The following is a 27,631-nucleotide window of genomic DNA, read 5'->3' as shown; positions in this document are numbered from 1 at the left end:
CACGCCCGCCACTATCTGATCGGAGAGTCAGCATCGGTCGGCTACCGCAGGCTGACGAGAGGAGCGAGCGGCCAGGAGGAGCGAGCGATCAGGAGCCGGGAGGAGCGAGCGATCAGGAGCCGGGAGGGGCAGCGACTGCAGCCTCCGGGAGAAGTGTCGGAGACGGGTCACTTGGAAAAGCGAGCTGGCCGCGACTGCTGCTGTTACTGCTGGTGAAGGTGTTGGTGCCTGATTAACAATGGAATGGAAAGACAGAGACGGCGGGGCGGAAAGGTAGGAAGGTGAGGCGGCAACGACAAAAAAAAACCGGCGTTTGGTACGATCTGACCAAGCCGGCGACAAAGCGGTCTCGCTGTCCGCCCTCCTCTGTTCTGGTCCATCTAATCGATTTATCTCACATTTTCTCTCGTCATCATTCCGCGGCCTCTTCTTCATGTCATTCTGTTCTAAACTTCCAGTATTGTCACAGTCACTGCCACCATCGCGACCACTGTCAGAGTCACTGTCACCATCGCCGTCATTGCCGTCACCGTCATCGACATCCTAACCACCACCAAAGCGTCATCGCGTCGCCGAAGCGTCGCCGCGCAAAAACCAAAGGCGTCCAGTCATTGTGTGGAATGGCTGCGGCGGCGGCGGCGGTGGATACAATGCCGGTCTGGGCTCGTTGTCAGACCGCTCCATTATCAAAGTCTCGTCAGACGATCGGACGCCGGCGAGCAATCAAACTAATGCGCCCTTTGTGACGGCGCAGCGACGGTGGCGGCGGTGATGGCGCGACGGTGGCGCTAGTGGTGTTTACATAGAAGTGGTTCAAGGTAGATACAGAACGACAAACCTAATCAAAGCAAAAAAAAAGCAAAAGTATCATCTAAGTTTATTTATTTATCTATTTATCTCGTAGTGGCTAGTTTACTGTACCAAATACAAAATAAACACTCCTTATTTCCTTTGGAACCAAACGTTGTCTTCTTTGAACGCAAATGACCCTGTGGTCGAAAGGTCCTGAGCCCAACTTCATCAGCGAACTGATCCTTTTATGCAACAGCGACTAACTAGATGAATTAAATAAAATGAAATAATTTTATTTCCTGCCCCATGTATTCAGCTCCAAATAATGGAGTGGTTACGCGTAACTTGTCGCTAAGACACCGCGGTTGTTGAACAGCTTGAGCATCAACAGTGTTGGCATGCCTCTACGCTTCAACCAAAATCCTTTTAACCGCATTACAGTGGCGGATCCAGGGGGGGCTGCGGGGGCTGGCAGCCCCCACCTAAGGAAAACTGGCGCCACTGCGCCGAAGGCGCAGTGGCGCCAATTTTCAATTCGCAACTCATCGGAGTGCCGCATACTAGGACTAGGATGCAAAAATCAGTCGAATAACGTCGTTTCAGTACGCTCCGCACCGATATTTCCAATCGTGTGGTGTCACTGTACATACTGATCCTGGGCGCCTCTTGTCAGGGCCACTGGGCGCCAATATTTCAGCGCCAATACGATGCGACTATGGCGCCCATCCGGGGCGTGGCGCCCAATTATGACCTGCAGCCCCTCCCCAGTGAAAATCCTGGATCCGCCACTGCCGCATTATACCACATTTTATTTGAGAAACATGATCTCGTCTCATTGGCAAAACGTTCACAGCCCTGGGCCACGATACTATTAAATAGAAAGAAGAATGTATTGGGAGGCCATCAAATGGTTTTTGATGGCCCCACAGCCATCATCTGTTATGTTTACGAGCATAACTTATGGTTACGGTTATTGTTACGACTAGACCATATCGAGGGGGCCAAGCAGTCACCATTGGTTCAAGTACAGACCGGCAAGTACAGGTACAGGCCTGGAAACGTTTGATAAAAAGTTTCGATAACTGCATTATACAAGCAAGCAAACGTTTGATAAAAAGTTTCAATAACTGTATTATATAAAAGACAAACGAAGCGCACAGCTGTGCCATTATTACGCCTTTTGACTAGTAATAGAGGAGCTACATAAATCGCATGAAAACAAGTTCACGAAGATGGCGTTTAAAATATTGCGAGTTTGATTTATGATTCAATTTATTTGTTTGTTTATCGTTGCGTTAAATATGCATATTATGCCCTTATTAGAGCGAATTGCTGTCCAATTTCCAGCTCTGCATGACAACAGCCTATTTCCATTGATATAGTTGAACTCGACCTTTCCATATAATCACCCTGGGTAAATACGCGGTTCAAGCTAGCGGTCGAACTCTCTACCACAACGAGCGCCCTGCGAAACCCACTGATGGCGATCACAACAAGCTACCGGACACAGCACCGTTCGACTGTTCAGCTGAATTGTGGGAGTCCGTCCCGGGCCCGGAAACCGGCGCCCAGCGACCTAGCGCTGCCAGTTCCCGGCTCAGACCTCACGAGCAACTGCTCGCCAATCAACGACATTAATGAATGATTTCCATGCGTGATAGGTCATGAAAATGATGGCGAGTATAAGCCAAAGTCGGACCGCCGGAGGAGAGTCCATCTGACGGTGGTCGCTTGAGTGCATTCTATGCATCCTTGGGTACATCATGAGCGATTCGCGTGCAGTTAACTGATCTACTTCGCATGTGGATGATGATGATGGGGGTCCTAAAAACCCACCGACCTCTCGACTCCGGCGTCACACCAGCGGGATGCAGAGGCTCAGTCTCAATCTCGCCTCTTCGCGGCCGCGATTATCGCGAGCATCATGACCGAACGCTGCTTTGGACAACAGGAGCTTATCCTACGAGCGCATTGACGGCTTGCTCCGGCTGTTGAGACGTCACTCAATGACGTCACGATGATTGCAGCCAATCAGCTGCGCCGCCGGCCGGTTCGGACGGCTGAGTTTCGGTCCGCGACCGGCGGAAAATTGCCCACCTAATGGTCCGGCGCGGCCGACGAATTACGGGCAATTATTGCTCCGGGAACGTATTGAAGTCAATCCGCCCCGGGCCGCGGCCGCCACGCAAGATGGCCCCGGCAACGGTGGAATGGTGGGCCCGGCCGCAGCCGGGCAGATTGACCCGAGCGGCGGCCCGGGCACAGGAACGGCCGACTCACTAAATTGGCCGGCGGGGAAGCGGGTAGGCATTCAGGCAAATCAGGCGAGTCAGAGTTCATATAAAAATGAACATATGAAACTCAGCTGAAGCTAGCATAAATGCAATGTTGAGCTTACCAAGAAGGAAAAAAGCTGGCGAGCAGGCCCGATAAATTCTGGGAAACCCCAGACTACGAGGGGGTATCGAAAAGTTCTGATCATCACATAGAAGATATAGACCGATTTTGATGATTTTTGGTTGGTAGTATATTTGGTTCTTAAGAACAAGGCTCCCGCAAAGAGAATCCTGAGAAGTGGTTTTATCTTATATAGGAGAGACTTAGAAGTAAAAAAGACGAGTATTGGGCCCATTGAGGACCGAACCGTCATCCAACTAATGCATTTGAAACGGTATCACACTAAGAAAATACAGCAAGAACGTGAAATTAGTTTATGGCGAGGAAAGCCCATCTCATGCACTTACCGAAAATGAAGAAATAATTTTCAACTTGGTTGCATGGCCCTTGCAGGGGAGTCAAGAAGTGAGTGACTACCAGTGACTGACAAGGTGGTGACTGTGAAGGAAGTGGAGGACCTCATCCTTACAGATCGTCGTGTGGACTTTCAGATTATTGTGCAACAGAAAGGTCTCAATGCTGGCAGCGCCTGAAAATATTATTAGCGAAGAACTATAGACGATAAAGGAGTCAGCCCGCTTAGAAGTTCATGTGTCTTCTTTGTTCAAGAGAAAAATGCGTCTTGGCCTTTCGAAATGAAAACCAGGTCTTTTTTAGGAAATTGAAGACATCTTCGATCATTTGATGACTTGTGACGAATGCTGGGTCTATGTGCATGATCCAGAGACAAAAAGATGATCAAGAAGTTTAAGCACGGCACATCTGTCCTTCTTAAAAGGCGAAGATGCAGAAGCCGATATGGAAGGTCAATGCTATCAGTGTTGTGGATCTGGCGTAGGATAGTCATTACCGACTGTCTTGATGATGGTCGGATAATAATAAGCAAGCACTACTGCACACTTTTGAAGAAGTTGCGAGATTGCCTCAAGCAGAATCGCCGCCAAAAAGACCAAGAAAGACGTTTTATCCGCACTGACAGTGCCCCCGCCCATTCGTCCTGAGCTGCGATTGAAGAAACTACATGATGTGGACATTAAATCCTACCGCATCTAAGAAATTCACCTGACCAGGTATTAACTGACTCTTAATTGTTACGGGAGATGAAGAATCCACAGTATGGCCGGTGATTTAAGGACAGAAATGACGTCATTGATGAGGTGGAGCAGTGATTTACGGGACAGTGCGAGGGTCCTGCAATGACCGCCTGAGGCAGCTCAAGAAACGATGCAATAGGTTTGCGGTCGTGTGTGGTGACTTGTAAAGGAGTAATGAACATCATGTAAAAAAAATCAAACTTCTATCACATCTAATTCATGGTGATGATCAGAACTTTTCGATACCCCCTCGTACAATTGACGTTTCTGTTGCGCACGCCCCACTTTGCTGCAGTCTCCATGCTGCCCCCGCGGCCCGCTTCAATCTACCACATACGCTGGCAAGTCAAATTTTGTGCTAAACGAGGGTTCATGCATGACCCGGCCGCCCACGGTAAGCAGTTAATTACCCGACACGTCACACCCGACCCCTCGTAGCGCGATAATAATTGTCATTTGTTTCAATTCTGTCGCGCAGGCCGATGCCGTAGTGAGCGGCACATAACCGCCGCACCACGGCGCCCTTAAACGCGAAAATTACACACGAGAACGAACGGCTCGCTCGGAGGTGATTAACGATTTTCCGCACCCGACTGTCCGCTGACAAACGACGGCACGACGGCGGCGTTTGTGACGCGCGCGCGCCGACCGTGACGCCGCGCTGGCAGCGCCGAACGTGGCGCACTGTCGATGATTGGTGGCGCTCTGTCGCCGCGCCGCAAATGTCGCTGTGAGACAAATGATGCGCGTCAATGTGCGCCGAGCGCTGTGCGCCAATGCTCCAGTGATGTCTTCATGGCGAGACAGAGGTTCGGAAAACTGTGTGACCAGGTGTTTCGGGTGTTTGGGACGCGACGACCGAGAAAGCGTACATGCGTTGTCAACAGTGTTTGGAAGCGTAGTAGCAAAGGAACGATGGAGGAACGGTCCCAGTTTCCTTTCGTTGGGAAATTACAGCTGGTATGCTAGAGTTCTCGATTACTTTCTGGGCTTGGAATAAAATGGCATTTTACAAAGCAGCCCTGATAAATCAGCAGCCCGCATAATATTTACGCATGTTGGAATGCACGCTCGCTACGTCTTCAGCGGGTCTTGTCGACCACATCATAGCACTTCGCGCAACTCAGAGGCGCTCATTCACGCGCCTCACACGTGCACGTGGCACCGCCGAGGGCCATCCTCACACCCCAACACACGTGGCGCTCTGTACCCTCGCTACTCACCAGATGTCGAAGCAGTGCCGGCTCCATGGCTGGTGCTCTCCACTCTAGCCTATATCTGTAACAGAGCGAGATACCACGATCAGATAACATCCCCTTAGCATGGAGCCTTGCAGTACCCACCCGGAGCAGGTGCACTGAGACCGATAGCGTTACCAATTAGACCAACGAGCTGATCCGCTAACAGGCCATCCACTAACGAGCCAACAATGGCTCCTGTGACGTCATAATGACGCCCAGATGACGTCACAATGACTGCGGGTGCGGCACACAATGAGACTCGGGTGTCGCCGGGACGGATTACCCTTTATCCGCGGCGCGGCGCGGCTGTGAGCCTGTGGTGCGCCGTAATCAGTGCCTGGTGCGCCGGGTTAGTCACATTGATCTCTGAGGGGGCGAGGTGACCCCTCTGGGAAGGGGGGCTCAGGGGTCCGTCCCCGCCGGTCATAATCAGGAGTCATTTCGCGCCGGTGACCGCAGATGGTTAGGGGGCAGGGTTGACGGGGAACCGAACGCCGGACGGGGACAACGCTGAAATATTCCTGAGACCAGTTAAATCGATTGGTGATCGGGTGGCTTATAAATTCTGCTCACATTTTATCTCTTGTGGCAGTCCACGGCTTAAACTGAAGTGCATAAATTTAAAACCATTTAAAATATGCACTAAAGTTCTGATATACTTTATCAGCCAAACACCTATAATTGCTGCTTATTTGAATGCTCTTTGGCCTCAGAAATCACATAGCCATAGCCCATAAGCCACGATATTTGCGTGCTCATAGTTTCGTCATATTTATATCGCTCCCCACTGATAATCCCCCTACCATTCATCGTCTGACCGCTAATGAAAACATCATCTCTCCAATCGACCACCTGACACCGGCAGCGGCGCGGCTGTCTCCCCTCTGACTGGGAGAGCGCTCCCCAGGGGGTCATCTATCCCGAGCACTAAGTACCCTCACACGCGCGGGGGTCGCGCTGCCTCTCTGAGGACCCCCATAGACACACCAGCGCTCACACAAGCACAAACCGCGCTATTGCCACTTGACGTAATCAGGCGTAGCATTGGCTGCCGCGCGACAGATTGCGGACAAATTGCATTGTGCCTGGGTGGCCCGTATCATCGTGGGGAGGAAGATAAATAATGCCGCAGGGGGTGATTGAGGGGGGGGGGGGGCGGGGAGAGGGACCTATTGGGCCTCCGGGTTGTGATGGAAGTTTAGCAGGATAGCTATCTCATCCAGATTTTATCGATACGCTAATAATAATTGAATATTCTATTGCTGATTAATAAAACATTTTGTAAACAATATTTATCAGACTTTAGGAACCCCATCTGATTTGTCATACACTGTTGTTAATTATTTGTAAATGATTCTACCTTGCAGGCAAAACGTTAAGTGAGGCGGCAATTTTACCGGTTGTGCTGTGTTCCTGATGCTACCGATATTGATGATGTTGCTTTTGCTTGGTGTATAAGGGTGGAATGATAAATCATGCTGCAACGTCTTTGCTGACGTGATAATAGGCACATTGATAATTAATGGCACTGCTCTGAGTCACATTAATTGCAGTTGTGGTGATCATTTTTTGAAGAACGGCTGGATTATTTATTCAGGTAACGTCATAATCGTTTACGTTTCCAATCCGTGCTTGGACTTCAATATTGCTGTGCTTTGTGCCTTTCACCATGCAAGATAAGTGTCGCAGCAAAAATGAGAGCCACCTATGTCGATCTATTTTCCGAACCAAGCAATCATTACTGATGTCTTTATCTATATCATATCATGCTTCGGACTGACCGCATCAACCCACCTCCTGGCCCTACCATCCCACCGCCACATTACTGCTCGGTTTAGGCTGGGATCCCACCATCCACCAGGCGGTCCCACCAGCCCTATACCCCACAGTCGTCACCCCACCGCCGCGCCGCCGGGTCCCACCACCACCACCCTACCCCTATACCCCACCCTCCGTCCGCCGCGCCGCTTGGCCTCTAGGTCCCACCGCCCTACCCTTAGGTACCCAGCCCACCGCCGCCCGGCCCCCTATCGATCGCCGTGACTCAATGGCGGAGCGGCGGCCCAACACCACACCACAGACAGACTGGTGAGAACCCACGGAAACCGGTGAGAACCACACACTCGCCAGGAACCACACTCAGACAAAGGACCGGAGTCGCTGCAGGCTGTTGACAATGCTGGAAAATGATCAATCATCGGCACATAATTGATTTTCGATGATGACAGGGTGCACTCGTTTACAAGGCAGACGCGGTGACGGAGGCTCGTATAGTACATTTTGGATATGACTCAGCAAAAAATGTGATAGTAAAAAAAAAAGACGACTGAAAAGTGCTAACAAAATTTGAAGGAAAAACAGCGTTTATTCCCTGCATGATTAAAACTCAACAAAAATAGTTGTTTGTTTGTGATGAAAGAACAAAATGCCCAATTCTATTAGACGTTGACTCCATATGTTTAAAAGGAAATGGAGAAGCCTTTGAGCACGTCAAAACTGCATGTGATAACTTGATTTTCTTCTGAGTACCGAAACATTTCATTCTTTCGTAAAGTAATGCAATTCTAAATATTTGATTAAAAAACTGTTGTTTTATTGTGTTACGCATCAGTGTAGCAGGAGTAAATACGTGTAGATTATAAAACGACAGAGGCATATCAAACTGTGACTGATAACTATCCATCTGTGATTTCAAAACAAAATTGCCGTTTCTCTGTCGCTCTGATAAACTTCCACCTCCAGCGGTTCCAGCCCAGCGGTCAACCCCGAGGGACTAATCATCCCTTATTTATGGATCAGATCTCCGTCAGAAGACACATTGGAAGGCGGCGCCAACAAAACACCACCCTGAATCGAGCCGTAATCGAGACTGGACACCGGACGGGTCGCCCCTCCCTCCCTCTTCCTCTCCCCACCCGACAACACACCCCACGCCACGCATCTCGCGGTCGGCCCATTACAATAGCATTAGGGCATTCTTTGGTGATCGTGGCACGTATCTCTCGCATTATGATAAATGGAAACGCCGTAAGAATACGGCCGTCTCGTCGACGTCGCCGGGGGGAGGACACGTAGCAATTATGGACGACGGCCGGCCTCGGCGGCGCCGGGCCGCTCCGACGCTCTGCCGCCGCTCCCGCTGCCGGGCGCGTGTCCTCTCTCTCTCTCTCTCTCACTCTCTCAGTCTCCATCTTTCTCTCTCATCCCCTCTCTTTTTCTCACTCTCGCTCTCTGCTATTTCTTCCTCTCTCTTTCTCACAATCTCTTTTTCTTTCTTTCAGTCTCTCTCTCTCTCTCTCTCTCTCTCTCTCTCTCTCTCTCTCTCTCTCTCTCTCTCTCTCTCTCTCTCTCTCTCTCTCTCTCTCTCGCTCTCTTCCTCTTCTATCTCTCTATTTTTCATTAACTCTCTCTTTCCCTCTCTCTCTCTCTCTCTCTCTCTCTCTCTCTCTCTCTCTCTCTCTCTCTCTCTCTCTCTCTCTCTCTCTCTCTCTCTCAGGCCGGTGAATTTAATGCACGTTAACCCCTGACCGCGATATAATGGGAAACGTGCGGCCACAGGGCCTGAACCGAGTGGGCGGTCCTCTATTAGCGGCGCTTGGCAAACAGAACGGCTATGGTCCCTAGAGACGGGCGGCGAGGTTTTTAGGAAATAAAGTGTCTGATCCTTCGGAAGACTGGGGAGGGGAGTAAGTAGGAAGGCGCACTGTACGAACGCTGTTACTCTTGACGATTTAAACTCAGTTGTTTCAGGTCCATATGAGAAACGGCTGTTGAATCTTATGATATCCGGTAGTTAATTGTGTTGTGGACCCTTCTACCTCTTTTGAATATACAGAGCGGGATTTTTTTTTTTGTAATGCAGAGACCTTTAGAAATATTGAGGCATCAAATTAAAAAAATGGCATCGCCTTGAAAAATAGTAACTTCTAGCTGGGAACGGACAACTTGTGAGTTGTAACCGTACCACATGTTCAAACTTTGGCAAGTGAGCGATCACGCAAACAAGTAATCACCCTACAATGCCAGATCAGTGCTCATCAGATTCTGCAGAGACCAAATAAACTATTTCACTTCCACCTTTCATATCCATCCACCCAAACAAGCTCTAATTGTAGACCCGTGCCATTCTCAAATTTCTTATTCGACAATTAATTATCATTAATCGACCCATTCAATTTGGGTCGCTCTCGTATATTTTGGCCAGTCATCTCATAACTTAGAAGAGGCTTTTCGACCGATCGGCAAAGTTGCTGATCGTGCTCTCCACAAAATAACGGGCTGAGAACCGCTCTAAGCTGTTCCACAGGCTGCTGCCCTATTATTCACTTACTGCCATTCTTTTTATAGACAAACTAGGGCTTGACACGCACAAATACACGCATAACACAGTTATTTCAGTGCGTAGGCTCGTTCTATCGGCTATCGGATGACTTTTGACGACGTTTAAACGGATACAACGGACATAACTTTGCAAGGATTGGGGAAGCCTTTTACGTCCGACAAGCATAAAAGTCAAACAAGTGGGCTATTTCTAAAGTTATGCTGCTACACTTCTTTGCTTTTAACTTGCTGGCACATATCAACCTTTCCAACCGGCAACCACACAACTGAAAGCAAAAACAGTCTGTGACAAGACAAAGGAACTCGATAAATACTTTTAAACTCTTCACTGCATTGAAATTGGAGTACCTAAACCAAAGCAAAGTTATCAACCTTACAGTAGCATCAATCTCCATGAAAACTTAAATCTAATATTTTTATGGAAACAGCACTTTGTTTTGCTTGCGCAATCAGGGCTTCATCAGGTTAGGCGGGTAATACTGTCAAAGTTAAACGAGCAGTAGCACAATCAGTAGGTAACTTCGATCATCCTCTTTCCGCACGATCAGCGGGGAGCACGATCTGTAGGTAAATGAACGTTGAGCACCGGCCAATCGGAGCACCGGAGAATGATGCTCGAGAAATATGCTGATCATATTTGACCTGCCGAAAACGCAGGTTTGGTGAATTCATTGGAAAATCGAACAACAAACTGACTATAGTCCGGATATCACTTTGGATTTACCATAGGGAGCCGCATGAGCGGGCCTTCGCTTCATCAACTACAATTCACTGAGCAATCTTCATTTCTGTCCAACGATAAGCTACATGCCAGTAATTAAGGATACATCTAATAAATACACTTAACGACAAATGCAGCATACGGCTTCATTTAGCGGATATGAGTCGGCTCCTCAATAAGCCAGGTTTAGCATAATCGTGCTCCGGTCCGAATATATGCACGGTGCACCTTCCAGGAAATGTGAAACTGAATCAATGTCGCCACCCCTGCAGCTACCGGGTGGTGTCATTAGTCCAAAACAGCCGATAAAGCACAAACTGCCGCCGTTTGACCCTCCGTGGCAGCCATACTGCCTCCAGGCAGGAAACAGGGGCAGGACGGGGCGGGGGTGAAGGTGGGGGCGCTGCAACCCTTTGTCCCCCGATATAACCCTCCCACCCGGCCGGCTCCCCATAGCCGCTGTTTGATGACTGAGCCTCATTAGGCTCAGACCACAGCACAGTGGGGATTTTTCCGATCTAGCGCCTATTAACCCGCGCACCGACGGGGGTCTGCGCCAACTTAGTACCGACGGGGGGGGGGGGGGGGCGGATGACCGCCCCCCCCCTGAGATCTCGAGAACGAAGCAAGATAGCGACAAGCGGTAAACGGCATCGGATACGCACGGTCAAGATCTACAATTTTTACAAAGGTCATTTTCAGGTCAGGTCAAAGATGACGTCACAGGGGTCGAAAAAGTGAAAATGGCGGCGCTAAATGTTCAGAGAGTTTTTCTCGAATAACTTTCGAATTAGTCAAGATAGGAACAAACTAAGGGCATCATCGTGATCCTCTCGTCAATCCGCATCGAATGATATATATGTTGACCTCGAAAGGTCAAGGTCAAAGGTTGACCTCAGGTCACGTGACCTCGAGGTCATCATGTATATCATTCGATGCGTCTTGACGAGCTGAACACAATGAGACCATCCACGCGTCTGTATCTTGTTCCTGTACGGAGTTATTGGCCAAAAACCTTTGGTGACCTTTGATGACGTCACATGACCTCACAGCTGCCCAACAGCAAAACAGACCTCAAGGTAGTGAAGGTTGATCGTATATGAAGTCATGTATGGTATATGGGGCCATTCCGACCCGTTTTAGTGGTAAAAACAGGGAGTTGATTTTTCCCCCATTGACTTATAATGGGGAGGTCGCGAAATTGACCTGACCTTAGGTCACCGATATCAAAATTCCGAGATATACAAATTGTAGCTACTAATGACCTAATAACATCCTGCGACTTTCAAAGGCCTCCGACATCTACTGTAGCTCTGGCACGGTGACAAAGTTGCAAAAAAGTGACTTGAGGTTGGGTCATTCAAAGTGACCTGGTGACCTGACCTTGAAAGGTAGGAGGTTCAAACTTGCACACCATGTGTAAAATTGATAAGGGAATAGTCATACCAAATTTCGCGGCGTTCCCGCTATTCGCGAAAAACCTCAGGGGGGGGGGGCGGATATCCGCCCCCCCCGTCGGTGCGCGGGTTAATTCAAAAAATCTTTTTTGGATTTTTGTTTATTTTTTTGTGTCAGTGGGGCTAAGAAATGTCTGAATTTTTCATATATGACATTGTTTTATCTGTATGTCCACAGCAAGACTAGGAAAAATGCGCCCAAAGTTAACATTCATGCGTGATTATTCAATGGGCTCAGTAAGGCCCGAAAGTATAGCTCAATTTCATTGTCCTGTCCTGTTGGTTTTAATCTTGCGAGGTCTTAAAGTTGCATATCTTCTGAAAGACACCTTTATTGGGAATGGAATGGCAAACAGAAAGTATGCCACAACCTTACTAAGGTCACAAAAATGCCATTTACAAAAACCCTTACAGACACCATGTTGAAGGAATGGTATTCTAAATAAATGTAGGAAATCAACAATGTTTTCCACACTTTTCCACTCCGAAATATATCCTATCAAATTCGCCACTTTCTCCTGCACAAGTCAACGCCTAGTTTGGCTGCCGGAACTTGCCTGAACACGGAATATTCACATTAGAGTATCTTAACACCCCACTCTAGGAGCGTTAGGGCAAACAGCACGATATAGGTATGTTCCGGACAGAGGCGAATAATTTTACTTCGTGATTTATATGAAGCATATTTTCTGAGACACATTCATTAGGAATAGGATGACAAGTGTAAATAATACATACCGTAACCTTATTAACCCTTGCACTTGTGGGGAGGGGGAGGGGGAGGGGTCGGATAAAACCCTATGGTTTTCCGCAAATTACTCGCGCAAAAAGCGGCCGATCGCGACGAAACTTTCGGTGCCCTCGAGATCATCAATTTTACATCTAACCTAAAACTTTCATGACTCTGACCCAACTGACCTTTGACCTGTGGCATATTTCTCGAGACCATGTTTGGCCGGAATCGTGATTCGGCGTATGCCAGTTCACATTATCCGCGGTTTCCAGTCTTTTTGTGGTTTTAAACGCTCAAATATATGAAATGATGTTGGTGCCATGCATTATGGTGGGTGATAAGGTCACGTGAAGGTCAAGTCAAGGTCATTGACCTTTGATGACCTTGGTTCACTTTTTCGGGTTTTACTTGTTTCTAGGGTACTTTTTGGTGCTGATTTCGAATTTAGCAACCATTTGAATATTTACGAAGTAGTTCTGGTGCCTTCGTACCATGTTACGAAGCTATCAGTAGTAGGTGACACCTGCTATGAATGGCCGGCAGGACGCCTACTGGTTGATCTAACCTGACCTGACCCGACCTGGCCTAAATGAATGAAGACATCATCTGTGATCAAAATTAGCATGAAATTCGTGATCAGCACCCCAAAATACCCCGTAACACCCTAACTTTGCGAAGTTTCAAGAGGTCTCGATTTCCCAGCTTTAGTTGGGTCATTAAACTGACTTGGAAAGTCAACTAATGGCCTTGGACTTTGAAATTGGATATATTCGGCCTCATTTCGTCATAGGCAGCACGCTTGATTTTTCCGCGAAGCTCTAGCTTGATCAGGGGCCAAACGGCTGAGCCGGGGGTCCAATTGAACCCCCTATACTATGTTGACTATGCACATTTACAGGTAAAATTCTCACCAGAACACACCAGCCAACATCTGTGCACAATCTGGCTACAATATTACCTATGGTTTGCCCTCTACGAATAAATACGTGCTAGATCGGAAAAATCCCCACTGTGCACAGTGGCGGTTTGTTCAAGTAAACTACAAACGTCACGACAGCGGACTGCAGTGCGGCGATGGTGGCGCGCCGCGCCGGGTGATGACGTTCGCGGCACGGTGCTGAAAGGAGTCAGACGATGTCTCTATTGGCGCCGCGACAGCCCGTGCTGGGTGGTTAATTTATATTGCCGTCGGCAAAGGTGCCATGAGGGCACGTTTGTCAATTTGTTTGGCTGAAATTGTGGCCCATGGGTGCCAGTAATGACAGCGTGCTGGGTTATTAACAATTTTCATATGGTAAACTTATGGTGGCTTGAATGGTCGTCCAATTCAATTCCATTCAGCTGGATGCAAAGTGTCGAATCATAATGCAATGATGAAGCGAAGCATAAACATGAGGCCGAAATGCTTTCTTTTGATGCTGTTTCCACAATTAGTGGCGGCCATGTGGCGAGAAGTCATGAATCATAAGCGAGGGACAAGTTAGACCAGCAGAGTTTGTAATAAACTTTACATTAGTGGTGGGGTCACAAGATGTAGGTACGAATTACGGTCACGAACAAACCATGATGAATACAGCTGATAATTTGGTATCGAATACTCGGAAAATGATAGCGGCTTGAGTGCTAAGTAACATTGCGTTCAGCTTAATGACTCAAGCTCATTACCAAACATGTTTCATGTATGTGTTTTCGCTTTTTATTCAAAGGTGGGTGCAGCTAAACTGAAGAGAATAGCCGAGCAAGCAGCAAGATAAATCCTTTGCTCGCCCTCCATTCTTCAAGTGTGCTGTTTATTATATCATAATTACATTGAATATACCGATGTACGTACTTTCTATCAAACGCGAACAAAATGCGGTAGGTACCCTGTAAAAATGATCTGAATTGAAGCTAATCGCTCACCGCTTAGAAACATCATCCAATAAGAAAATATAGCCAATTTTATAATCTGACTGTCGGGCTTCCTAATCCGTTCCTGTACCAACTCCATCCCCATCACACGCTGCGTTTATCCTTTGCGCACGTGGCGCGCGCGCCGCGCGGCCCCCGTGGCGCGCTAACACGCCTCAATTGGCGCCAATGGCCGTCGACACGTGGCTCCGTTGTGCGCCATTATTCCGAATTTCAATTGACTTTTTCTGAGCGGGGCTAATTTGCCCCAACTGTGGACAGAAGGGAGAGGAGATGCCGGGTGGAGACAACACTGGGGATTGTGGATACACCTGCGATAGGGGAGAGGGGTGCAAAGGGGTGTATGATGTAAATGATTAGAGTTGAAAAACTGGTTAGTATGAGTGCATTGAATAGTTTTCTTTTTCTAAAAGTGATCTAGTGATGAAAAGGTTTCGTAGTCTATAGTCATTGGTCATGGTGTTTTCTCCTAATTGAGAAAAAAGATTACGACAGAAATACGAATAGTTGCATTCTCGATGAATTTCCGCCTTCAAATCAACCATCTCAATACTGACTTAGCAGCCTTCCGTGTTTCGATGAAGATCTCCAGATCAATTTCTTTGCAGATAGGTGTCCTTATTTCTATATTTTTTTTTCAGCAGGCGCTCAGTGCCTCACCCCGCGCCGGTGCCGGGGTCATTGACACGACAGCTTATGTTATTGACCGATTGAGTCATGACCACCCTGTGACCATTTTACCCCGTAGCAGGGCAGGTCGGGAGAGAAGAAAAGGGGATTGGAAAGGGGCAACGTAGTGCAGTTTCCTAATAATCAGGGGCGTGGATGACCCATGGAACTTTTTCATGATTATTTCGTGACATTGGCACCCGTCACACATTTGGCAGCTCGTTTTCCGTCCGTCACATTCTACGTACCCTACCCCGTCCCGTCACATCCCATTTCACCCTGCCCCATACCCTGTCTCCTTCTCCTGGTCTGTCTCCGTCTCCGTCCCTCGCCATCTCGCGGTGCCGGTCGGCGCGCGGTCGTCTTCTGACGACCATGTTTCGTGTCGAAAATTACACCCCACACTCCATAATTACACCGTGTACGAATTTGTACGCCGGTCATACAACATAAGCGGCCGGCCCCTCACAGCGGACAGGCCGTAAAGGCGACCCGCCCCCCGTCCACCGCAGCAAACGCGCCCTAGTCAACCCTACCGCGGCGCGCGCATCCGCCGGCGCAAAATTATAAGAAAAATCTCTCGGTGATGTATAACGTGAGTTCGGTCCGCCCGGTCACACTGTAATTATCGCCCGGTGGTTCAGCTGAGTGAAGGTTGTGCGCGGCTCGTGGCGTGGAGCACGGGCCGTGGACCGACCGCCGACACAACCACCGTCAGACGCCAGAGAACAATACAGCACCAGTGTAATCGCCGATAATCTCATGTTGGACAGCGGGGCGCTGTGTAATCGGTGCGTTTCATGTTTTTGCCGCGGCGGGGAGAAGAGCCGGGAGGAGCGGTCGGGCGGTCGGCGGTCTGTCCGTCGGGCGCCGGTTCGACCGCCGAGACTCGTCACTCTTGTGTTCGTACAGGTGGATTACGGTAATTTACTAATCTGCCGGTGTAATTACACTGTCGAGGTATTAGTCTTACAAGTGCCGACACAATGCCCGACATGACTCGGGATGCCACCCGGCGACCGCGTCCGCCGCCTCGCTCCGACTTCCGAGCATTACACGTATCAATTATCTGTCCGCGATTTTCTTCGGGAAAAAGTTAAGTGTCGACTGATGTTAGCTGGCTGTTTCAGAGGGGAGATGAAGACCAGAGTGCGCATTTTAACAAGAGCAAAAAGCGTCGTGCTCTTGGTGTAATGACAGGTCTGAAAGAGTGATAGCATGACTGAGCAAACGTGGCATAGTCGACCGGCGATAATGTAACATTACGGATTAGTGGGATGCCCTTCCTGTCTGGCAATGTGTAATTTTGACTCTAGCTTATGGCACCGACGTGCAGCTTTGCAGTTGAGCTACATGCCTACGTAATTGGAAAGTGTTGGTCCAAGTGTGGTCCCTCTCACGTCGTTTTTTGTTGTCGGGCTTGGTGGGGATATCTGTTGGTGAGGCATTACATTGTAATAGAATGACCAGGATTATCATAGCTTCGTGTTTTTGTTAGCTGAATCGCATGCCTGATTCAACGTTGATCAAAATGTCTTCAACTCAGAAACCTTCGGAGATGTGTTTCGCAAATGCTTGTAGCGATCTCGTTCTATTTTTGTGCCTTGCAGACCAACCTAAGCCATAAACTTCAATTTTTATGCCGCCCTAGCATTGGTCATAAACTCAAAAGCGCAATAGACCGTTTAGCTCCGCCGCTAATCGCGCCAGAAGAGGCATGCCTAGCCACGAACGGATACTGACACGTCCCACTGAGGATCGTGCATCATTGCTCCTGAGTCAGAGTTGGGGTCAGAGTTGGTGAGCTATGGCTACAGTTCGCGTAGTTAGTTGGTTCAGTTAGTCGGCTGTTCCGGTTAAATTCAGTGACAGGGCCATATGTTTTTTTTTGTCGCTGTTTAATATTTATGCACTACCAATGTAGTATGTAGTCGGGGCTGAGATGTGATGTAAAACAAAGAGTCCGTGCAGCTGATGTGTCCAATTGATGGTGAAAGGAGGCAACATCTTTATTGATTTTTAATGTCGTTTATCTCTATTGATTACATGCAGGTAAACGAATTACCTAAAACTAAAAAGGGCTTGGACTTACTAAATAAATACCCCTACGGGAGACAGGTCGTCGAGTGTTCACACCTCTTTCAAATTCAGCTTAACAACACCACAGTCTACATGGAACCGTCTTTAAACCATTCGTGACCGTTATTTGGCCACCATTGCTGTTCCGTGCACTGTTCATTGCTTAGCCTCCTCCCGGCCCACCAAACGCTCCACAGCCGCCAGGTGCCTGGCGTTGAAGTGCACCAGATGCAACTGAGCCCAACTCACATAACAGTCAACCATGGCTGCTACAACTGGGCTTGCAGCGTGGATAGCACATACTCCGTAATGCCTCGGTGCGCTGAACTGCTATACGTTCCATGCAAATGGTCATATGTATGCAAGATGAGCTGCCGTACATACAAGTGGCTCTGCTTCTGCATACAGTGATTGCAGCTGTTCAAACTAAAAACTATTTGCGCCTACGTCAACTAAGAGTATTGTGGGTGCCTGGCCATTACATTATCCTTCCATTGCCTATGTCCAGTGTCCAGTGTCCACCATCCACTATCCACCGTCCACCGTCCAATTCGTCCGTCCACCGTCGTTCGTTCGCATGCAGCCACGCGCTCACCAAGCCTGAAGCAGCGGCGGCCATCTCCCAACGGTTAATGAAGCGGCTAATTTAAATGCAAACCAGCGCTGGCCTTGCCGTGATGGGTGGGGCGGGGGAGGGGCAGGGGCGGGACAGCCGGTTCGGCAGCCTGCTCGCCGGCCGTGAGATGGGAGCCGGTGGGTGGAAGGGAGGAGGGGTGGGTGGATGGGTGGAAGTAAGGGGTGGATGTAATGCATGCAGGGAAGCTGTGTGAAGAATGCATCGACACCGAAGGCAGGGAACATGCACGTCACACGCACCCGATGGCCTGTCGCAGCCGCCGCGTCAAAAACAGATTAGTAAATTGTTTTTCGCCACAAAACACGTAATGATCGGTAATTGTCGGGCACAACTCTACCCTGTGTGGCGGTTGACGGCGGGCGTTTTTACTCGAGTCGACTGCGGCGTTTTTCTGCGCAGCGCGGCAGAAAAAGCCCGCTGTCCAATCGGATTGGTCGACGACAGGCCGTCACGCGTCTGAAATATGACGTCATCCGTCACAAAATCACCCCTGCGTTGACGTGACAGCAGTAAGCCGGCCGTCACGGGGAGTTTCACAGCGACTGCTGATCGTCACCCCTAGCTGCGTGAGCGAATCGCCGGCGAGGCGGCCGACTGGCTCGGACAGGGCACATGTCACGCATTGACCGAGTGAGAAATGGCGTCTCTGATGGCCGTCCATGTCACCGGTACAGAGCTGTCCGCCCCTGTGACGATGGCGGACGGCCCAGAATGGATGGCCCCGGGACATGAACCGTGCAATGAATGGTGAGAACTGGTGGCGGCCCGACCATGGCCGCGGCTCTGGGTACGGCTGCGGCTCCTGTAACCCTCGCCCGCACATGGGGGGGGGGGGGTGGTTGCCACCCCCCAGGTAGTCTTTCTGCTCTGCACTCAACATTTTTAGAGCTAGAAGGCTGATTTTTCGTATAGCTGCTTCTCTATCCTTTCTTGATGTCCACTGCAAATATCAAGTTTCTGTGATTATTGGTTTCGGAGATATGACCTTGTTTTTCAGGTCATGTCATGACCCGAATGGCCAATTCTCACCATCTTGCGTTTGCCATGGGCCTTATGAGCTTTTGACACCCTGATTTCGGCCTTTTTTGCCAGTCTTACCTCCCACCTATCATGGAACATGTTGTCCGACGATGTACAGGGGTCAAGGTCAGGGTCAAGGTCAACCTAGGTCATCTAAGATAATTGCGTTTTAGGCAAGCTGAATTTACTTTTTTTGAAGTTTTTTGACTGCATTTTTGGTAAAAGCTTCTTATATCATGATTTCATGCAATATGGACCCAAAAACAATCGGTGCACACATCAGTATACACACAGACACACACAGACATACAAACACATATAATTGACCTTGACCTAACTTGACCTGAAATGACCTCAGCAGCAAAATTCTGGTCGGGTAGTGTGACAAAGAGGTTCTAGCTGGCTTGGCACCAGAAAACAGCATCATCATCGGTATCTGATAAGCAGCACACTTGATATTCAACGGTGACCTAAAACAGCAACATTTTTTAGTTTGACCTGACCTGGAAGGTCAATGACTGACCTGAGAAGGTAAAACTGGGTATCGTTGGATTTGTCTCTTCCCAAAGAATCTTTTTGGTCTTTACTGCTAAGCTCTATCTCCAACAGGAACGAAATGGCGCGGGGGGGGGGGGTGGCAACCACCCCCCCCCCCATGTGCGTTCTAGGATGGGAAAATGGCATGTGCGGGCGAGGGGTAAGGCTCCGAGTCCGGACACTGCCACCGCCATGGTTCCGGCCGTAGCTCCTGTCTCGGCGGTAACCATGGCGTTCTTGTGAAGGCGTGAGTTTGTTTGGGGCCGTTGGTGCTGTGAAAAAGCCAGCGGCGGCGGCAGCGGCGGCGGCGGTGGTGGTGGTATGTCACCCTATGTAAAAACCTCACTGGTGGGTGCGAGGCCGCCGCACGACACACCACTAGGCGACAGACACAGCGGCGGCGGTGCGAGCGCTGCGGTCGGACCTCTGGTCGCTGCCGGGCCCGTTCCCACGGTGGGTCTGTCGTGGCCACGCCGGTCTGACCGGTGACGAATGGCCGCTTCCAGGGACAAAAGAAAGAAAAAACAAAATGAAAGCGAGAATTTTGAAGAAAATAAAGACCTTATTTTACGCCACAAATGCGAATTGAAAAACATAAATAGAACCAGTAAAACGCCTTTTGGGGCGACAAACGAGTGAGCGAGAGGGTGAGCCTTGCACGTGCGGAATTGTGAGGGGGTTTCTTCCAACTGACTCGTGCATGGTACCCTACTAAACGGTCTCAAGCGCTGTGCCAAGTTTGAGCACAATCGGCCTAGCCATTCTCGAGATCTGGAATCGACCCCTGCACATGCGCAAGTGCAGCTGCACCCCAACTGTGGCACATGAAAACGCATCGTCTAGTGGGTGCCTACCTACATGCCAACTTTCAGCGCAATCGGCCAAATAGTTACCGAGATATTGCAATTGTTACAAAACTGACTCCTCTTCGTTTTGCACGTGGCACGTGCATAAGGGGTCATCCACATGTATCCAAAACACTCCAATGCTTGGTAGAAGGAATGAAGCCACCCTACAAAAAATTACCGCTAGTAAATCGGCCCATGGCTTGATGAGTTATGCATAAGCCTCTCAAAAGCGTTACAGGCCGGGCCGGGTCTGGCCGCTCATACTGAGATCTTCCCGATTGAAAAGACTTCGCTTCGCTCGCTGCGCTCGCTCACTCGTAACAACGACTCACGGTACGTACTCCATGACCCCTTGAATTTCCAAGCTCACAGATTCACAGAACTCTCTGCTGGACCTCACCCACTCTTCCCACTCTCCCTGACGTGGCGTGACACGCCGCCACGCCACGGGACACAGCGTGACGCCGCGTAACGCGCTGTGACGCGCTGTGACGGCACAGAACACACCGTGACACCAGACAGTGACAGTGACAGCGGCAGCGGCGAGCGAGCGGCTATGGTAGCGTCGCGTCGCGTGCGGCGGGGGCGGGGGCGGGGACGGTGGGCGCGGCGGGGGTCGGTCGGACGCCCGCCCCGCGGACAGGTCACAGCGGGGTGCCGATCCTCAGCCCGCCCTCCGCCGCCCCAGTGTCAGCTGACGGTGGATCGCCAGCACAGCACGCAGCGGGATGTCGATCTTCGTTTGGCGAGATACAGAAGCCGCGTGATGAAAGTGTGATCGTGGCGAGTGTGCAGGATGCAAGTGAAAAGTGAGAAGGGCACGCATAGGTAGAACTGATTACAAATATGACCTACAGCCCGAGCTTTTCAATTTAGTTTATTAAAAGCTGAACATATTGGATAAGAATTTGGACGACGGGACAATACTATGAAAATATTTTTTTTCTGTTTGACCTTGCCTCTCTTCGTTCTTGCGTTTCCCATTCTTGTCTTTCAGTTCTGGCATCCTGTTTCCCTCCAAAACCAAAAGCCTGTTTTCTCAACCACTCGACACACCACCTGCGGTCAAAGCGGCGCACCGCGGCAAAACACGGCGCCGCACCGTGGGACCGAGGCGATCGTGACGCGGCGGCGGCAGAAGTGCGCCGCGCTCGCCACTGGTGCGCCGTGTCTGCCTCCGGTGCGCCGAAAGGCGGACAGCTCTGCGCGGCTGGCTTCCAGCAGGTCCGACCACAGCCATGCAGATCGCGGTCCGGGACTCCTCTCCGGCCCTCTGCAGATTACCACCGGTCCGCGGCCCAGCCCGCTCCGCACCGCCTAACCACAGGTTTTCGGTGCATCTCCGACAATTTATGAGCTCCGGGGCGGCTAAGAACAAGAGCGGCAAACCAGCGAACAAAGCGGGATTGTAGAGGCGCGACGCTCAGGGTGGTAGGTAGGCAGGTAGCGGGCTGTTCCACACGTGCAGGTAGTCGTGTAGCTTCGTGCTCGCGGATTGGTTAGTGGATATTGTTCTTGGATGTAATGAAGGTGGTTAGCGATTTATGAGGCATTCTTGCCAATCCTTATGCCAGGGAAGTCGTATTTTTTTCCAGTCCAGTTAGGAGAAAATATGTGCAGCCGTCCATCACTCGGAGGACGCACATGCCAAAATAACATCGGCCGGCATTTGTAAAATTGTGGGCACTTCGGTATTGTGTCGCGCCAGTATTGGCCCAACGCATTATAATTGCATGATTTTATGCCACGCGGCGCACACCACCGCAAAACAAGCAACTCTGCCTGAAAGGCAACGACCCAGCACCGGCGGGTGGCCGGCAACAATGAAAGACAAACACACCTTCCCTGGGGGCATTATTTCTGATCAATATCACACAGAAGAAAGAATGACCAGTTGGGTGGCCGCGCCAGTGGCCGTGTTATTTTCCAAAGAGCCCGACGGGCAAAAAATCCTGCAAAGTTGGCCGTAAATTGCGGATAATTGTTTTGTTTACGAATGTGGCGCACCGGCGCCGGCGGCGGCGTGGTGCGGTGCGCCGCGATGGCCGCCCCTGTGAGCGCGCACACGGCGGACGGCGAGGCGGCGGTCTCTATTGATTTAACAGGCCCGCCTACCTGTCCCAGCTGCACGCGACTCTGGCCCGCTGTGTCACTGCGCGGCCCACATCATAAGGGCCATTATCGCGTCACTCCACAGGCCGACTGTCACAAAAATGGCGCGAGACAGTGACCGGAAGGGCGGGGGAGGGTAGAGCGGGGCTGCTAACTGCGTGACGGTCCAGGGGAGAGGAGGGGAGCAGCTGTCACGGTGAGGTGACATGTCCACTGACATGGCCGGCCAAAAACGCCCGCCGGTGCCAAACATGTCGGGGCCCATTAGTGGAGCGACCCCTGACTAAATAATCCGTGGTGATTGAGAAACAGTCAGCTAAGTTTGGCACGAATATAATATGTGCGCGAAAAATGTACGCGGACTTTATCGTGTTTTATCTTATGTAAAAATATACCTATGCATGATAAATGTTCAAAACATTTTTAGGCTCCAAAACAATTAAAATGGAAGCGAAAGGTGTGAAATAAAAATAATCGCGTTCCTTTAAACTAACTACTTCGAATATCTTTTTTAATGACAGTAAAAAGCTGGAGCAAGATATTCCCACGACAAGCTTATTGTGCCGATTCTACAGACTGCAGAAGACAAGCGTGCAGAAGGCAGCCGTTAAACCAAAGCAAGCAGGCGAGGCATTTGGTGTGCTCTGTCCGATGTAAAGGTAACTGATCCAGGGACTAGCAAATTTTTCAAGTAAATAAATAAGCATTTTTGGACAGAACAAATTCATAGGCCCAATCACACTTAGTCTATTTATTTCAGAACCTCCGCTCGCCAGACCCGCGGTTTGATCCCCTATCACACAGGCTGTGCCGCTCTGAGCACGAGCCTCACCCGCCCGACCTCGCCTGCCTCAGTGCTCCATTTGAGACCTTGGTCGGTGCCTGTGTCCTCTCTACAGGCGCCGGAGAGGCCTTTCATGCGGGCAACTTTCCGCGCGTGTGGCACCGTTCAGGGGTGACAGTCGCCTTCAGTCCCAACGGATGGGGCGTCCATAAATTACCATACATCGACGGAGAATGCGAGCATCATTCAATAACGGCACAATGCATCGCAAACAATCAGAGTATGTGACAACGGTTGGGTGTTTCGGGAGGGGGTCGATTAGCCTCTGTCGTTATCCTCCGGTCGTTTTATCTTCAAGTGATCAGGAATGATGCGCTTCAGAAGGAAACCAAGACAAATAAAAATGTCAGAAGTTTTATTCAAACAATTCTGAATCATCGTTTCGTTACAGCCAAATTTGTGTGTTTCCAAAAATAATATTTGTGTTAAAATTTGAAGTGTCTGAAAAGTCTCTGCCTTTGTACACGCCAACATTTATTGTCTAAAAACGTTTTTTACTAATTAACATTGGGAACATCACTGAAAAATGAAAGCTTATAGCAAGTAAATTGATGGTGTCTTTTTGAGATATTAATTTACATAGAAACAATACCGACATGGATTGACGGTCATGCTATGATGCAATATAACAGTTATTTCTTCAATTTATTTTCATGAAATGGGTCACGCTCAACTTATTTAGTGTCGTCATCTTCATGCTAATGCACCATTCATATTCATAAAATTTTCATGCATTTGTAACAGCTCATGCTCCTGGACCGAAATATTGCTCCTTGTCTGACTTATGTCGGATGGCAATAACCGTCTTGGAGCAACGTTTCATGATTTTAACTCTGAGCCAATGAATACAAAGCTGCTTCTCCCGACCAGTTGGTGCTGATAGGCGGGGGTGGAGTGGGGGTGGGGGTGGGGATTCCATTAGCGTGTGGGGATGACTGATTTCGGGGGAGGGGCGCCCCGACATGGGGGGCTGGGTTGCAGTCCACCCAAATGTATCGTGGAGTGGACAACGCCCTCGGATAACAGCCTCGGATATTGTCCAATCCATGGAAACGTGGACAGCTCACCGGTCACCGGACATGATATGACCGTTACTTGGGCTTGTAATATTGATTGGGTCTGCTGAACGATGTATCGTTGTCACAACTCTGGGTTTATAAAATTGCTCCATATCGTCATAAATGCAGGGTATTTGAATCTTCGCCAAATTTGCCGTTCTATTATCACCTGTTTTTTTTTTTTGGCAGCTGTGATGAATAACTCAAAGATAAAGCAGTGTTCTGGGTCTGCTATTTTGCTAAGTACCTAGTTAGGTATTTCGCGGCTTAGAATAAAAGGTGAATTCTTGAATCATGAACATTTCCTTAGTTTATACTGTTTTAAAAAGACGCTTTAATATTGTTAGATATAATATTGCTTGATAGTTTATGACATGTCCCCTTCATTAAAAACGACTTTGCTATAAGTCATTTTCTTATTTAAACGAAAGTACTTTTTATTTGTCTATCTAAATAAAATGCAATAACAGCTCCTATGTGTAAGTGAGATTTGAAAGTAATTGTGCATAGCTCGGTACTCCACTCCAAATACCTATCTGAGCTTTGTGATGCTTTCTGCCAGTGTATATATAATATAATAGAGCGCTTGAAATTATATTCATATACCAAATAGTAGCTACGTTTCCATGGCACAAGCTAAGCCGATTTTGAAAAATAGATTTGCTCTATCATAGCATTTAGGCATAATTTAAAAATGTAAATATAGGATTACGATTAGGTGCTAGCTAAAACCATACCTATGCGTTCATTTTTTTGCATAAGGTAAATAGTTTCCTAGAAAAGCGCACGTGAAATTTCGCTAAATCGATTTAGACGTGTCATGGAAACGTGGTGAATGACTCGATATTTCATTCCAAGGTTAATTTCAAGCATAAAAAAGACGACTTGACATCCCCAAAAGGCACCAAAAATGCAACCAAATCTTGTCAAGTATTTTCTTTCACTGAAATATCTTTAAGTTTGAAATTATTTCGATACGATAAGCGCTAAAAATAACCACCAGAGCCGACGCGACCACCACCTCTACGTAGGAGCCGCCATTGCCGACCGCCGCCGCCGCCCACGCCGCCGCCGCCGCCGCCATGCGCCGACGATCGCGGTTTACGGCATGGCCCGGGCCGAAAATGCCGACACACCCGTCCCGGTCGCGCTAGCTAGGAAAGACTACAGGAGATACTGGAAGGACATGGGTATGTGCTTACAACTGAAAACAAAGTGGCTGGCTCTGATATCCGTAGTGTTATGCAGATGGTGCCATCGGATATCAGTTTTTCCCGTTACGTGCTTTCAAATCTACGAAATCAATTCGTTCTTACATCCCACAGTAATTAGTTATAAGTTATTACCTATTTAGTGTGTTGTAAGCTTTTTAGAATGTGAATGGACAAAAAAATAACATACATATTTTAAGGGATTTTGTATTTTTATTCCGTGGTCAATTTTTCATGCAGCTAGACCGCCCATATTGCAATCGACCTGCTTCGCTCATTAGGTAAGACAACTTTTCAACTATATGTTTGTTTTTCTCGTTAAAGAAATTATATGTGATGATAAAACGATAAAACATGTGCCTGTGTGACGGCACGGCGTGATTTTCGTGAAATGACGAGTTTCTAACCATTTTTTGTATCATATTCGATATTTATTCATGATACTTTCGCAAGAAATTGTTTTAAAATCTACAAATATTTCGCTCGGAAAAGCTGTAGGGGTTTCCCTATTTTGTCAGCTGACATCTCGCCGCTCGCCTATCACACAGGCCGTGGTGACAGACGGCGGCACCTCACAAGTGCTGCGCGACTCAGAATAACCTATTTAAGCGGGCGGACAGACTGACAGGTTGACGTTTTTAATCAGAGTCGAACACAGGTGCGCAAACCCAGAACATCTTTTTGACACTTTTTGTTAGACATTTGAAAGGCTTACAAATACTCATAAAAGCCAAAAGATATGTCATCTGTCGTTATTATCATAGTAAAGTATCTTTGCTATGTGAAGTTTCCCAACATAAAACCTGATACTGGTGGTCAATCTAGCTTATGCTTGCCTTTTTTGTTTGCCTGTTGATTGTTGTAGCTGAATTCATACATTTGTCGAATGAATATAGTCTGCATCGTGACTTGTCAGTCATGACAGAGACTGCCTCTTATTCTATCGATTGTTTCTAATCGATCGCCAGTCCTTGAACGTCCACATCTTTTGGTAAATTTCCACGGGTGGCACTCTCCCAAGGCAAACTTCCAGTGCATCAGCAATGAATCGGACACAAAAAGATGATCGGCACTGACCTGAGAGCGTCAGCGGCGAGCCTTCTCGCGTCGTGATCGTCGCGCTGCGCCACGGTTGTCGCGGTGCGTCGCCGTCGTCTGCGATGGCCGTCTGTCGTCGCTGCTCAGCCCGCCGTCAGTCGCAGCTCGCTGACCGGTCGGCGGCGCGGCGCGGCGGCTCTCTGACGTCACGGGGCCCCGTCACGGCCCGGTCCGCCCCTCAGTGCGTCACTCACGCGGAGGCGGCCACCCACCGACGATCCAGCCCCGCCGCGACGGCAACGACAACCCTGCAGCGATGGCGACGGACTGCGGGGCACGCGCGGAGACTGGCACACGATCCTAGCACCGCTCCGCCACCGAAACTGACGGGGGAGAGCGAGCGAGCGGTCCGACCAGCGTCCGGCCAGCCACCTCCCAATTCCGGCCGACAGTAATGACCGTCTTTACAGTCGCACATGTTATAATCAAACCGGGCGGCGGTGCATGGCGTCAAACAAACAACCAATCGGCGCCGCCGCTGTCGGTGACGTCATTTTATTATATGATAGTCGGCTCTGAGAGCGGCTGGCGACTGGACGGGGAGTCGGGGAGATGGGAGAGGAGACGGCGATAGCCGGGGAGACGGCCAGGTGACACGCGATCGAGCAGCGAGAGGGTGGCGGCCTGGTGGGGCCGGCAGAGGGGAGCAGTAGGGGTGCCGAGGGCAGCAGAGGGGAGCAGTAGTGGTGCCGAGGGCAGCAGAGGGGAGCAGAAGGGGTGCCGAGGGCAGCAGAGGGGAGCAGTAGGGGTGCCGAGGGCAGCAGAGGGGAGCAGTAGTGGTGCCGAGGCCGGCAGAGGGGAGCAGTAGTGGTGCCGAGGGCAGCAGAGGGG

The 27,631-nt window shown here is 49.4% G+C and overlaps 1 protein-coding gene across 1 annotated transcript in view; it reads right to left on the bottom strand.

Moving 5' to 3' along the window:
* The window catches only part of LOC122388158 (transcription factor Sp9-like), a 56,646-nt gene extending 29,521 nt beyond the window's left edge, over positions 1 to 27,125 (bottom strand). The window contains exons 1-2 of the mRNA XM_043379002.1: positions 26,780 to 27,125; positions 5,507 to 5,561 (exon numbers count right to left, since the gene is read on the bottom strand). Of these exons, the coding sequence (XP_043234937.1) occupies positions 5,507 to 5,533 (27 nt within the window). The 5' untranslated portion in view covers positions 5,534 to 5,561; positions 26,780 to 27,125. The remainder of the gene's footprint in view (positions 1 to 5,506; positions 5,562 to 26,779) is intronic.
* Between the last annotated feature and the right edge of the window lie 506 nt (positions 27,126 to 27,631).

The sequence above is a fragment of the Amphibalanus amphitrite genome, unplaced genomic scaffold (genome assembly GCF_019059575.1).
Source record: "Amphibalanus amphitrite isolate SeventyFive unplaced genomic scaffold, NRLGWU_Aamphi_draft 000311F_arrow, whole genome shotgun sequence".
NCBI lineage: Eukaryota > Metazoa > Arthropoda > Thecostraca > Balanomorpha > Balanidae > Amphibalanus > Amphibalanus amphitrite.
This window is presented reverse-complemented; position numbering and strand designations above follow the sequence as displayed.